General features: G+C 37.2%; 1 protein-coding gene across 5 annotated transcripts in view; it reads left to right on the top strand.

The window, feature by feature from the left end:
• The window catches only part of EXOC6B (exocyst complex component 6B), a 721,589-nt gene that overhangs the window by 379,861 nt on the left and 327,114 nt on the right, over window positions 1-14,614 (top strand). For all 5 annotated transcript variants that reach the window (XM_055539668.1, XM_055539673.1, XM_055539671.1 and 2 more), the window contains 3 exons: window positions 5,669-5,752; window positions 8,631-8,677; window positions 10,002-10,122. In XM_055539668.1, coding sequence (XP_055395643.1) covers window positions 5,669-5,752; window positions 8,631-8,677; window positions 10,002-10,122 — 252 coding nt within the window. The remainder of the gene's footprint in view (window positions 1-5,668; window positions 5,753-8,630; window positions 8,678-10,001; window positions 10,123-14,614) is intronic.

The raw sequence follows: 14,614 nt of genomic DNA on the forward strand, positions 1-14,614 counted from the left end.
ATAACATAGTGATTAAACATTTTTATAGATTATAGTGCATTTAAAATTGCTGTAAAATATTGCCTATGTTCCCTGTGCTGTACAGTATATCCTCATAGCATGGTTATTTTATATGTGTGTAGTGATTTGTATCACTTAATCCCCACACATGTCTTGTCCCTCCTTCCTTCCCTTTACCTATTGGTAACAATTTGTTCATTCTCAATATCTGCTAGTCTTCTTGTGTTTTGTAATATTCAATTGTTTTATTTTTTTTATATTTCGCATGTAAGTAATAACATGCAGTATTTATCTTCCTTTGTCTAACTTACTTCACGAACCATAATACTCTCTAGGTCCATTCATGTTGTTGCAAATGGCAGAATTTCATTCTTTTTTATGACTGAGTGATATCCAATTGTATATATTTGCCATATCTTCTTTATCCACTCATCTGTTGATGGACATTTATCAGATCAGATCAGTAGCTCAGTCGTGTCCGACTCTTTGAGACCCCATGAATCGCAGCACGCCAGGCCTCCCTGTCCATCACCAATTCCCGGAGTTCACTGAGACTCACGTCCATTGAGTCAATGATGCCATCCAGCCATCTCATCCTCTGTCGTCCCCTTCTCCTCCTGCCCCCAATCCCTCCCAGCATCAGAGTCTTTTCCAACGACTCAACTCTTTGCATGAGGTGGCCAAAGTACTGACATTTAGGTTGCTTCCATATGTTGGCAGTTGCAGATAGTGCTGCTGTGAACAATGGGATGCATATATCTTTTTGAATGATTGTTTCTGTTTTCTTCAGATCTGGATATATAAATATATAGGAACACGTATATCAGGCAACTCAAAATTTTTACCACTCTCTGTATGTCTGTGTATGACTATGAAAGTGCCATGTGTTTTGATTTTGAGACTACCCATAAATTTTAGCAGGCAGACAAATTTGCAAATTAGGAATCCATGAATAATAACTGACTGCATTTCCTCCTGATTCCTCTCTTATTAAATGACACCACCAGCCAAACTAGTTACCTAGGTTAGAAATCTCATGTTAGTTTTCTTTCCTTCATATCCTTTACCACATATATCCAATTGGCTTGTGCCTATTTAAGTATATGTCAGAGTTTTGTAGCTAATTTCCCCTTCCTTTATAGTGCTTACTACATTACAGCTTCCAGGTGTCTAAAACTAGAGTTGAAGTCCAAATATCTTATCATGATTCACAAAGTCCCCTGGCCTTGTCTTCTATCATACCTCTCCCTTACACACTGAAGTTCCAATTGTGAAGAACTTTCAGTTCATGGAGTGTGTGATATCTTTTTTCATTGAATCTCTCTGTCTCTACAAGGAACATTTTTCCCCCCTTTCTGTTTACCTGGCTTATTCTTCTGAGTCATTCTTCAATTATGAGTATAAATGTTATTTTTTTCCTGAGAATCTTTCTCTAACATTTATCCCTCCCCCATTCATGTGCATGCATACACACACACACACACACATGCACTCGGTTATACATTCCACTCCAATCCATAGGATTTTATTGTTTATTTTAATATAATTGCTTATTTAATTTCTAGTCTTCCACAGTAGACTATAAATTCACTGAGGAGATTCTTAGTGTCTTTCACATGGTAAGCACTTTATATACTTTGTAACTGATTTTTCTGTGCCATTGTATGTATTAATTAATTATCGTATAGTCTTTGGAGCACTGTCATTCTAAAGACATAAAATGAAAATGAAAACAACTTTTGCCTTGCCTTCCTGTTGTTTTGTATCTTTTTGTTTATACCTTTATTAGCTGTTCAGGTGACTTTTTTTGGTTTGTGTTTTGTTTTTTTTCATTTGAGTGGTTAAAGGAGCTTGAGGCCGAGGTGGCAGGACTCTATAGAGCATTGTCTATTGACCTATTTGTGAATAGGCAGGCACTTCCTCAATTACTCAGCTGTATTGGGCAGACATCTATTTCTCAATTTCTTCCTATAAGCATTGAGTTGACAAAATTGGCAAAAGAAATAGAAAAATCAGAGGTGAATTTCTTGAACATTCACTAGGGAAAATCTAACTCAATTTTGTAAATGGAGAAGCCAGACCTATTAGATAAATTGGTCTTTTCTTATGTTTTAATTTTATTAAAAAACAAAATGTATATAGGTTAGAATTAAGTAGAAGTTCATGATTTGGTTTTTATATAGAATTTCATCTTGTTTATTTTCTATCATTTATGACAAATAATTAAATTAGTATGCTACTGCTAAGTCACTTTAGTCGTGTCCGCCTCTTTGCTATCTTATGGACTGTAGCCTTCCAGGCTCCTCTGCCCGTGGGATTCTCCAGATAAGAATAGTGGAGTGGGTTGCCATTTCCTCCTCCAGGGGATCTTCCTGACCTAGGGATCGAACCCATGTCTCCTACAGCTCCTGCATTGAAGGTGGATTTTTACCACTAGGCCACCTGGGAAGTCTCGGTTAGTCCTGGTTAGTATGCTGTGTCCTAATTAACAAGGCTTTCTCTAAATTCTCAACTAAGTGTATCTTGGCTCAAAAGTATGTTGAAAGTGTAATGTCACACTCACATAATAAAGGGCCTTTTAGGGCTGTTAACCTTAAAATAAAATGTCCTTCACTGTGTACAAAAGATAATTGACCTTTAATAATACCACGATGCTGGAAAGTGGTGACAAGTAGGGAAGAACTTTAACAAACCAACAGGTAATTTCCACTTCTTATTTCTTAAATATAATTATTTGCTACCTCACTAGCTTATGGACTAAGAAAGTCTTGAAATAGCTGTCTTAAGGTTTGTTTTCATTTTTTAGACAGAAAAATTCAGATGTATACAGTTGTCAAAACCTTAGTGTGTTAAAATATTTGATTTTAAGCTATACCAAGAGTTGTCAAACCATGACTCTTGTGTTAAGTCCATCATATTGCCTGTTTTTGTATGACCTTGTGAACTTTTACATTTTCAAATAATGGGTAAAAAATCATTTTTTATCCATCGAGGACTAATATTTTATGACAGGTGAAAATGGTTTAAAATTCTAATTTCAGTTTCTACAAACAAGGTTTTATTGGAACAGAGTCATACTCATTTATATATTGTTTCTGACTGCTCTTACACAACAGCAGCAGTGTTGAGTAGTTGCATCAAAGACTGCATGGCTCAACAAAGACTATTTACTATTCTACTCATTACAGAAAGCATTTGCCAACCACTGAGCTACACTATCAAGTGTGCATGATTTAGTACCTTAAATAGCTTTTCTAGTTTAAGGATAACAAAGAAGTCATGTTGAGTAAGATTCTTCAGACTTTTGGGAAGGTAAAAAAAACTGAAGGTAGATAGTACATGGAAAATCTTCCTTCTGTGCAGGGGACCCGTGTTCAATCCCTGGGTTGGGAGGATCCCCTGGAGAAGAGAATGGCTACCCACTTCAATATTCTTGCCTGGACAGAGGAGCCTGGTGGGCAATGGTCCATAGAGTCTCAAAGAGTCAGACATGACTGAAATGTTCAACACTTTCACAGTAAACTTTATCTTCACATGGGTGGGGCTTTCACTTTCATCACTGATTTCATATTATGTTTTAAATAAGTATTTACATAGTGGTTATTATTTATCTAGACAGTATTCTAAAAGCTTTATAATGCTTCATAATCTTTATAACAAACATAGGAGGTTGGCATCTCTACAAATAAGTAAGCCATAGCATGTCTACTGCTGCTGCTGCTAAGTCGCTTCAGTCGTGTCTGACTCTGTGCGACCCCATAGACGGCAGCCCACCAGGCTCCGCCATTCCTGGGATTCTCCAGGCAAGAACACTGGAGTGGGTTGCCATTTCCTTCTCCAATGTATGAAAGTGAAAAGTGAAAGTGAAGTCGCTCAGTCGTGTCCGACTCTGGCGACCCCATGGACTGCAGCCTACCAGGCTTCTCTGTCCGTGGGATCTTCTAGGCAAGAGTACTGGAGTGGGTTGCCATTGGTAAAGAGTTAAACAGTGGAAGGTAAATTAATGACAGGGAAATTATATAGCTAGTCATATGAGTTATACTGTAGGAGGAAATGGCAACCCACTCCTGTATTCTTGCTGGGATAATCCCATGACAGAGAAGCCTGGCAAGCTACAGTCCATGTGGTTGGAAAGAGTCAAACACAACTGACTGATGGAGCACATGAGTTACACAGTTAGTAAGGGCTAGGCCATGATTGGAGAAGGCAATGGCACCCTACTCCAGTACTCTTACCTGGAATATCCCATGGACGGAGGAGCCTGGTAGGCTGCAGTCCATGGGGTCGCTAATAGTCGGACACGACTGAGCGACTTCACTTTCACTTTTCACTTTCATGCATTGGAGAAGGAAATGGCAACCCACTCCAGTGTTCTTGCCTGGAAAATCCCAAGGACAGCAGAGCCTGGTGGGCTGCCGTCTATGGGGTCGCACAGAGTTGGACACAACTGAAGCGACTTAACAGCATTAGCAGGCCATGATTGGAATAAATTCATCTGGTTCTAAATTCAATACTGTTAACCGCTGTACAATGCTGTCTCTCCCTTTCTACTTTAGTTTCTTTAGAAAAGTCTTGGGTTGTGAGTGGAGTTTAATAAAAGGGGAGCATCATGTTTTAAAAGTTTTGAGTTCATATCAGTTTCTAGGGTTGTTATAATCAAGTACCACAACTCAGTGGCTTAAAATAAGAGAAATTTCTTCTGTCACTGTTTTGGAGAGTAGAAATCCAAAATTAGGATGTTAGAAGGCTGTCCTTCCTTTGAGATTCTGGGTAGAATCCTTGCCTCTCCACAGCCTCTGTGGTGGCCAGGAGTCCTTGGTGTTGAGATGTATCAATCCTATCTCTGTTTGTGGCTCCATGTTGAATTCTCCCTGTGCTGTCCTCATATAGCATTCTCCTCTTCTTATGAAAACACCAGTTATGCTAGATTAAGGATCACCCTGTTATAGTATGGCTGCATCTTAATTTAACGAATTACACCTGTAAAGACTATTTCTAAATGGTCATGCTGTGAGGTCCGGGGAAGGACATTAATTTCGAGAGGACACTATTCAACCCCAGTTATAGAGCATATAAATCAGCTCTTGTTTTCTAGAGTACCTTTCAGTTTAAGCCCCAAAACCCTGAATGAAAAGTTACAGGGCTTTGTTTCTTCCTTTTTGGTGTTAATCCTGTGCTAGATAATACTCTGAGAAGACTGACATTATTCTCAATTTCTGCCTTTTTCTTGTCTTCTTTTGGCCTCTTGCTCATGATTGATTTGAGGCTAGATTTTATTCTGGAATTTTCTTCTGGGATGGTCTGTGATTTTTTTTTTTTTAAGGATCATTTTCTCAACTGTTATTATAACCTACAAGAATGTTGGTTTGTTTTTTTCTTGTAAATTTGTGATAATTAGTTCAAAAACCAACTTTGGTGTTTTTGGAGGTTGAGTTCTGACAGTTTCCTCTGAATAATCTTGTGTCCATTTCTGTTGGGATTTGTAAGTTAGGTTCAGTAAGTTCTAATAATTTTTTTTGTTTTTTCAATGGTTATTATTGTTAAAATGACAGATTGTGAGAAATGTGGGACTGCCTTAGCTTCTGACCTGGGAGCTTCTCTTTTCCCATGAAATACTAGAGTGGTTGGCCCAATTGTGTCAACCTATTTCCTTTCATTTGTTTTGCAGGGGGCCCGGGAAACATTTGAGAACTACTACCGAAAACAAAGGCGAAAACAGGCTCGTTTGGTGCTCCAGCCTCCGTCTAACATGGTAGGATAACCACTTTTATTTTTCTCCCTTTTTCATTTTTCTTCTATATCTTTTAATTATTTTCCACTTGTGATTCCCACCGCCCCCCCAAATTGTCATTCGGGGACCACTTTTGGTGGCTGTGACTTGCACTAAGAAAGTAGCAACTACATTTCTTGATTGCTATGTTTCAGGCATTCTTCTAAGTACTAGATATGTATTGTCTCATTTCATCCTCACTGTAATCCTATAAAGATAGGTTGTTGTTGAGTCACCCAGTCATGTCCGACTCTTGGCAACCCCACGGACTGTAGCACACCAGGCTTCCCTGGGCTTCACTATCTCCTGAAGTTTGCTCAAGCTCATGTCCATTGAGTTGGTGATGCCATCCTACCATCTTGTCCTCTGTCAACCCCTTCACTTCCTGCCCTCAATCTTTCCCAGCATTAGCGTCTTTTCCAGTGAGTGAGTGCTTTGTGTCAGGTGGCCAATGTATTGGAGCTTCAGCTTCAGCATCGTCCATCCAGTGACTATTCAGGATTGATTTCCTTTAGGATTGCCTGGTTTGATTGCTTTACTGTCCAAGGGAATCTCAAGAGCCTTCTCCAGCATCACAGTTCAAAGGCATCAATTGTTTCACGCTCAGCCTTCTTTATGGTCCACCACTCACATTGGTACATGACTATTGGAAGAACCACAGCTTTGAGTATATGGACTTTTGTCAGCAAAATGATGTCTCTGCTTTTGAATACACTGTCTAGGTTTGTCATAGCTTTTTTTACAAGGAGCAAGTGTCTTTTAATTTCATGGCTGCAGCCCCCATCTGCAGTGATTTTGGAGCCCAAGAAAATATAGTCTGTCACTGTTTCCCCATCTATTTGCCATGAAGTGATGGGACTGGATGCCATGATCTTTGTTTTCTGAATGTTGAGTTTTAAGCCAGCTTTTTCACTCTCCTCTTTACCTTCATCAAGAGGCTCTTTAGTTCCTCTTCACTTTCTGGCATTAGGGTGGTGTCATCTGCACATCTGAGGTTATTGTTATTTCTCTCGACAATCTTGATTCCAGCTTGAGCTTCATCCAGTCCAGTGTTTCACATGATGTACTCTGCATATAAGTTATATAAACAGGGTGACAATATACAGCCTTGATGTACCCCTTTCTCAATTTGGAACCAGCCCATTGTTCCATGTCCAGTTCTAACTGTTGCTTCTTGACCTACATACAGGTTTCTCAGGAGGCAGGTAAAGTGATCTGGTATTCCCATCTCTTGAAGAATTTTCTACAGTTTGTTCTGATCCACACAGTCAAAGATTTTAGCATAGCCAGTGAAGCAGAAGTAGATGTGTTTCTGCAATTAGCTTGATTTTTCTGTGATCCATCTGATGTTGGCAGTTTGATCTCTGGTTCCTCTGCCTTTTCTAAATCCTGCTTGGACATCTGAAAGTTCTTAGTTCATGTACTGTTGAAGCCTCACTTGAAGGATTTTGAGCATTACCTTGCTACCATATAAAATAAATGCAATTGGGGGGCAGTTTGAACATTCTTTGACATTGCCCTTCTTTGGAATTCAAATGAAAACTGACATTTCCAGTCCTATGACTACTGCTGAGTTTTCTAAATTTGCTGATATACTGAGTGCAGCACTTTAACTACATCATCTTTTAGGATTTAAAATAGCTCAGCTGAAATTCTATCACCTCCACTAGCTGTGTTCATAGTGACGCTTTCTTAGTTGCACTTGACTTCCCATTCCAGGATGTCTGGTTCTAGGTGAGTGATCACGCCATCGTGGTTATCTGGGTCATTAAGACCTTTTTTGTATAGTTTTTCTGTGTATTCTTGACACCTCTTCTTAATATCTTCTGCTTTTGTTAGGTCCATACCATTTCTGTCCTTTATTGTGCCCATCTTTGCATGAAATGTTCCTTTGGTAATTTTCTTGAAGAGATCTCTGGTCTTTCCCATTCTGTTGTTTTTCCCTGTTTCTTTGCATTGTTCACTTTAGAAGGATTTCTTATCTCTCCTTGATATTCTTTGGAACTCTGCATTCAGCTGGGTATGTATGTTTTTTTCCTTTCTTCTTTTTACGTTTGCTTCTCTTCTTTTTTCAACTATTTGTAAGGCCTCCTCAGACAACCATTTTGCCTTTTGCATTTTTTTTTTCTTGGGGATGATTTTGATAACTGCCTCCTGTACAATGTTAGGAACCTCTGTCCTTGGTTCTTCAGGCATTCTGTCTGTCAGATCTAATCCCTTGAATCTATTTGTCACTTCTACTGTATAATCATAAGGGATTTGATTTAGGTCATCCTTGAATGGCCTAGTGGTTTTCCCTACTTACTTCAATTTAAGTCTGAATTTTACAATAAGGAGTTCATGATCTGAGCCACAGTCAGTTCTCTATCTTGTTTTTGCTGACTATATAGAGCTTTCCCACCTTCAGCTGCAGAGAATGTAATCAATCTGATTTTGGTACTGACCATCTGGTGATGTCCATGTGTAGAGTTGTCTCTTTCTCTTCTGTTGTTGTAACAGGGTGTTTGCTATGATAAGTGTGTTCTCTGTCGGTGTTTGCCTCACTTCATTTTGTACTCCAAGGCCAAACTTGCCTATTATTTCAGGTATTTCTTGATGTCCTACTTTTGCATTTCAATCCCCTATGATGAAAAGGATATCTTTTTTTGGACACCTTGTTAGTTCTAGAAGGTCTTGTAGGTCTTCATAGAACTGTTCAACTTCGGCTTTTTCAGCATTAGTGGTTGGGGCATAGATTCGTAGGTACTCTTATTGTATTTACTTTATCGTCTTGGGAATTGAGCCTTAAGAAATGAATTAGCTGATTTGTGTCTTTATCAAAACAAAAACAATAACTTCTTTCTTCTTTGCTTTTTTGTAGCATGAAACTTTAGACGGCTACAGGAAGTATTTTAATCAAATTGTCGGGTGGGTATTTATGTGTGTGTCTTAAATTTATACACTTTCAATAGTTTGTACACTTTTCCTGAGACTTGGAAAAGTATAGAAAGTGTTCTTTGGGAATTTATTTTTCTTTTCTTTATTTAAATTCTTAAAACAAGATTTGGTTTTGAATATCTGATAATTTTAAAGGAACATCTATTTGTTTCAACATTATATTGTTGGAGAATACTTTTTATGGAGAAAGGAAGAATAATGTTGAATTATAACCTTATTATATGTGATATTTTGCTTTTCCATTATTGTTAAGAGAGAACCAAACAATCAACAAACGTTGGCACTTTTTTTCTAAAAGAGCCAAATGGTAATGTGTTTTAGGTTCAACAGACCAAACAGTTTCTGTTGCAGCTATTCAGCTTTGTCGCAGTACAAAAACAGCTATAGACAATATGTACATGAGACACAATTGGTGTGTTCCAATAACACAGCATTTATAAAAATAAGCAATGTGCCAAACTTATTCCATGGACTGTGTCGTTTGCCACTCTCATCTTGAGAATACATACTAGTTTGGAATTCCAGTTCCCCAATAAGCTTCCCAAATATAGGCAGCTTATTCTTATTGTAAAATAGTGATTTTGTAGTGAAAAAAAGGAAGTAAGTTGAATTGTTCCATGAAATTTCTTTCTTTTTCAAATTCAGATTGTTATAATGTAATTGATAACTTTATTAAAGTGTTATCATGAGCAATTCTCTAAAGAATTGTTTTAATTAGTATGAATATTTAGGTAAGATAACTAAAGATAATTTCAGATGCATAAAAATTAGGACACCACAGCAGAATGTTAAAAAAATATGTGTGTATTTTTTTACCTTTGTGCTATATCTTTTCAACACTTGGATGAACAAGTTTTGTATAAAGGGAATTGTTTTAATATTTTGTGTGTTGGATTCTTAAAATAATGGGTGTTTTAACTTTTGTTGTTTTTTGTAAAATGTTTTAATGGCCTGGTATTTTTACTGTAGTGAAACTAGTCTCCTTTATCTATAAACATTTTTTTCTTCCCTTTTAAATTCCAGGATAGCATGGTTAACATTTAATGCAAATGTAATTCCAGTTTACAAATGTAATTCCAGTTTATTGAAGTTTTATTAAAATGATATCATGATCAAAGGTATAATTCCAAGTCTAATAAATCTGATTTTGTTTGTTATACCAAATAACTTTCTTTAAGAAAAACACTAGTATTGCCTTTAAATTTAATGGCAGCTCTTAATGTTTGTGACATGCTGAAAATAGTAATCAAACTATTTTCTGACAGCTGTGCTTTCTTTTTTTCCTCAATCTTAGCTTTTTTGTGGTTGAAGATCACATTTTACATACAACACAGGGCTTAGTAAATAGAGCCTACATTGATGAACTCTGGGAAATGGCACTTTCAAAAACCATCGCAGCACTCCGTACTCACTCGGTATGTAAGACACCCAAGAGAAATTTTTACTTCAAGCTAATTTTCTCTATAGTATTCAGTCTTCTACAGCTTTAAATTCATCCTATGAATACCATTTACTCATGAAAGATGTATGGAAGTAACCACTTCAAACTGCATGTTCTCTAATGCTAAGCCCTCTTTTGTGGATGTTCTTTGCATTAAGAAAACCACAGCTAACATTTACTGATTGTCCTCTATGTCTCAGGCACTGTTATTGTATTGTTACTGTGTAGTGCATATATATTTCATCTTCACTTCATCTTTCTAAGGCAGATACTGTTTTTATATTTGTCATGTAGACTGCAGAACAACCTCAGGGAGGTTAAGTAACTAGCCCAATATCAACCAATAAGTGGTAGAGCTTGGATTCGAACCTTGACAGTATGGCTGCAGACCCTGTGTTCTTAGCCACTACACCACTGTGCCTTTGTAATGCCTATTAATACTGGTTTGGAGTTCACAGGTTTATTCTTACTCCATAACATTTCAATAAGTTGCCCGATTTTCAGTGTCCATGTGCTATTGATCTGTTTTATGATAGCATCAATTTTAAATGGTAATCTACTTTATTACAGGTGGGGAATCCTGGCTCTGAATTATTCATTTGTTCATTCATTCAATATTTCTTGAACAAGGATTACATGTTGATGATAGCAATACAAGAATGAATAAGACTAAGGACTTTGTTCTCAGAGAGCTGTATTATGATTGGGGAGATTCCCAATAAACTAATCAGTATCAGACAGTGATAATGCAATGCAATTAAAAGAGAGTGATATATTAGGACAACAAGGTGTCTGATTTTGATAAGACATAGCATTCTGAGATATAAATATCAAGGAGTCAGTATTTGTGCAAAAATCAATTAAAAGATCATACTAGGTATAAGGAACAGTAGTGCGAGGACTTTGTGGCATTATTATGTGTGAAAGTGTTTCAGGAACAATAGTGAGAAGTTAATAATAAAAGATAATTTGGTATTTTAAAAATTTCAAGAAATGGTTCTAGTATGCATATTATTTTGTTAACCAGAAGCTTAAAAGTCATTCATAACCCTACAAGTCTCTATCTATTCATTATCAGGTGTTCCAGAGTAAATATCATGTCTAAAATCTAGAATTGAAGGGAGTGTAGCCACTTTAAAGCATGAACAATGCTCCAAGTGGTTAGAACATAAGACATAGAACCCTAAGGAGGTATGGTAAGAAGTAAGAATTAAAAAAATAGGAAGATTTCACATTTTTTAGGGCCTGTTTGACCCTTTAAGCAGTGAGTTAAGTGGAATATGTGTGTTCGGGACAGGAGTAGAGTAAATTGGAGTGAGAAGATCAGATTTCTATTTTTAAAAGATTATTCTAGCTAAATAATGGATGAGGGATGAGAATGGATGTGGGGAGAAGAGTTATTGGTAGGCTGGTCTAGTATTCCAGATAAGAGGTGATGATTGCTGGACAAAAGTGATGGTAGATATGGAAAGAGGTGGATGAGTTTGAGAGATATTTAGGAAGTAAGATTTATAATACTTTGTGATGGACTAAATATAAGAGATAAGGTTAAAAGAGGTATCAGGGCCTAGTTTACGGTTTTCTTCCTTGGATGATAGTGTTGGTATTGATGGTTTGGAGTGGGAAAGTCATAAGTTACTTTTGGATATGATTACTTTAGATGCTTTTGTGCAATTAAAGTAGTAGGCTCTGTTGTTGTGGGTCAGTCACTGAGTCATTTCTGACTCTTGTGACCCCATGGACTGCAGCACACCAGGCTTCCCCGTCCATCACCAACTCCCGGAGCTTGCTCAAACTCATGTCCATTAAGTCAGTGAAGCCATTCAACCATCTCATCCTCCATCATCCCTTTCTCCTCCTGCCTTCAGTCTTTCCCAGCATCAGGGTCTTTTATAATGAGTCAGCTCTTCACATCAGGTGGCCAAGGTATTGGAGCTTTAGCTTCAGGATCAGTCATTCCAATGAATGTTCAGGATTGATTTCCTTTAGGATTGACTGGTTTGATCTCCTTGCAGTCCAAGGGACTCTCAAGAGTCTTCTCCAACACCACAGTTCAAAAGCATCAATTCTTTAGCACTCAGGCTTCTTTATGGTCCAACTCTCACATCCATACAAGACTACTGGAAAAACCTTAGCTTTGAGTAGACAGACCTTTATTGGCAAAGTAATGTTTCTGCTTTTTAATACACTATGTGGGTTTGTCATAGCTTTTCTTCCAAGGAGCAAGTGTCCTTTAACTTCATGGCTGCAGTCACTATCTGCAGTGATTTTGGAGCCCAAGAAAATACAAGTAAATTTTCTCAGCAAGAAAATACGCTGTTTTCTTCATCATACAATCATATTTATTATCATTAAGAATAGGACACATTGCAAGTGTGCTGATTAAAGTGTATATCTATGGAAAAAATTAATTTAATTTTCATCTGTGGATCCACTGTATATTCTTTTGAACTGAAGGGAAAATGACACAACTACTTTTAAAAAAATAGTTCAGCATCAGTCTACAGAGGCATAAAGAAATTAGTTGTCTCTTAGGGCTGAAAGTGGGTATGAGGAATAATGAGGTGATAGTACTCTTGCCTGGAAAATCCCATGGATGGAGGAGCCTGGTAGGCTGCAGTCCATGCGGTCGCTAGGAGTTGGACACGACTGAGCGACTTCACTTTCACTTTTCACTTTCATGCATTGGAGAAGGAAATGGCAACCCACTCCAGTATTCTTGCCTGGAGAATCTCAGGGACAGGGGAGCCTGGTGGGCTGCCGTCTGTGGGGTCGCACAGGGTCGGACACGACTGAAGCGACTTAGCAGCAGCAGCAGCAGCTTAAGGGGCACAGGGTTTCTCTTTGAGGTGATGAAAATGTTCTAAAATTGATTATGGTTATATTTGTACCTATCTGCAAAGATATTTTTAAAAATGTAAAAAAAACATTGAATTATATACTTTAAATGGGTGAATTGCATGGTATTGGAATTGTATTTCAACATAACCATTAAAATATAACTCAGCATTACATTCATTTACCCACTGAACCATATTTATCCATTATGAGATAGTATAGTTGATGCCACATATACCAGTTCCATTCTATGATACTATTTATTGTATTATATTTTCAGCAAGAAAGACAGATAGACAACCCAAACATCAAAACAAATCTCAAAAGGAAACATTTTATCTGAGTGGTTATTTTTTTATAAGAATTCTATATTCTTCCAACTTTCTGTCACTAATTAAAACTCTTCATATTTTCTAATTGAATTATCAATCTTTGTATAAATTAGAAACATTTTGAAAGGTATATTATTCTCAATGCTGATTTCAAGAAAAATCTTATACAATCCATTTCACATAGATTTCAAATTTAGCAGTACCTAATACATTTTCTCAGCAAGAAAATACACTGTTTTCTTCATCATACAATCATATTTATTATCATTAAGAATAGGACACATTGCAAGTGTGCTAATTAAAGTGTATATCTATGGAAAAAATTAATTTAATTTAATTTTCATATGTGGATCTACTGTATATTCTTTTGAACTGAAATAATATACAGTATTCTTGTTTTAAAATAATAATATGCTAATACAGAGTTCATATAAGAAATGGTTTCATATTAGAAGATCTGTTAATATAATTGCTAGCCTGACTGCTAGTAAAATGATAGGCAGATCATCTGATAATACTGGAAAAATACTTTTTTATAGTTTAAATTATGGAACAATGTAATCTATAGGCAAAAATCCTCATGTTTTATAGCTGTTAAACATTAGACATCTTTTCTTATTATGTGATAGGCAGACAAGAGTGTGTACTGTGATAGTAGTTTGATACACACCCACAGCCATATTCACCCTCTCACACACCCGTTTTTGAATCAGAGGGTATACTGAGAATATGTGTCATTCAGCTCCCCTAACCAAATTGACATTGAAATAAAATGTAAGAAAAACTAAAAGGAAAAACAGTTCAAAGTGTACCTCTATAGGCTAGAAAATTTGAAAAATTTCTCTGAACTTAGAAAATCAGATGGAATCAGAATAATGACTCAGCCTGAGGAAAGAAAATATTGGATTAAGTATGAAGTAGAGGGTTTTGTGGCAACCCACTCCAGTACTCTTGCCTGGCAAATCCCATGGATGGAGGAGCCTAGTAGGCTGCAGTCTGTGGGGTAGCTAGGAGTCGGACATGACCGAGCGACTTCACTTTCACTTTTCACTTTCATGCATTGGAGAAGGAAATGGCAACCCACTCCAGTGTTCTTGCCTGGAGAATCCCAGGGACAGGGAAGCCTGGTGGGCTGCCGTCTCTGTGGTCGCACAGAATTGGACACGACTGAAGCAACTTAGCAGCAGCAGCAGCAGCAGCAGAGGGTTTTGTTAAAGCAGGAAATGTTCCAAATGGAATCTACTGCTAAGTCACTTCAGTCGTGTCTGACTCTGTGTGATCCCACAGACGGCAGCC

Source organism: Bubalus kerabau, chromosome 11, assembly GCF_029407905.1.
Source record: "Bubalus kerabau isolate K-KA32 ecotype Philippines breed swamp buffalo chromosome 11, PCC_UOA_SB_1v2, whole genome shotgun sequence".
Classification (NCBI taxonomy): domain Eukaryota; kingdom Metazoa; phylum Chordata; class Mammalia; order Artiodactyla; family Bovidae; genus Bubalus; species Bubalus kerabau.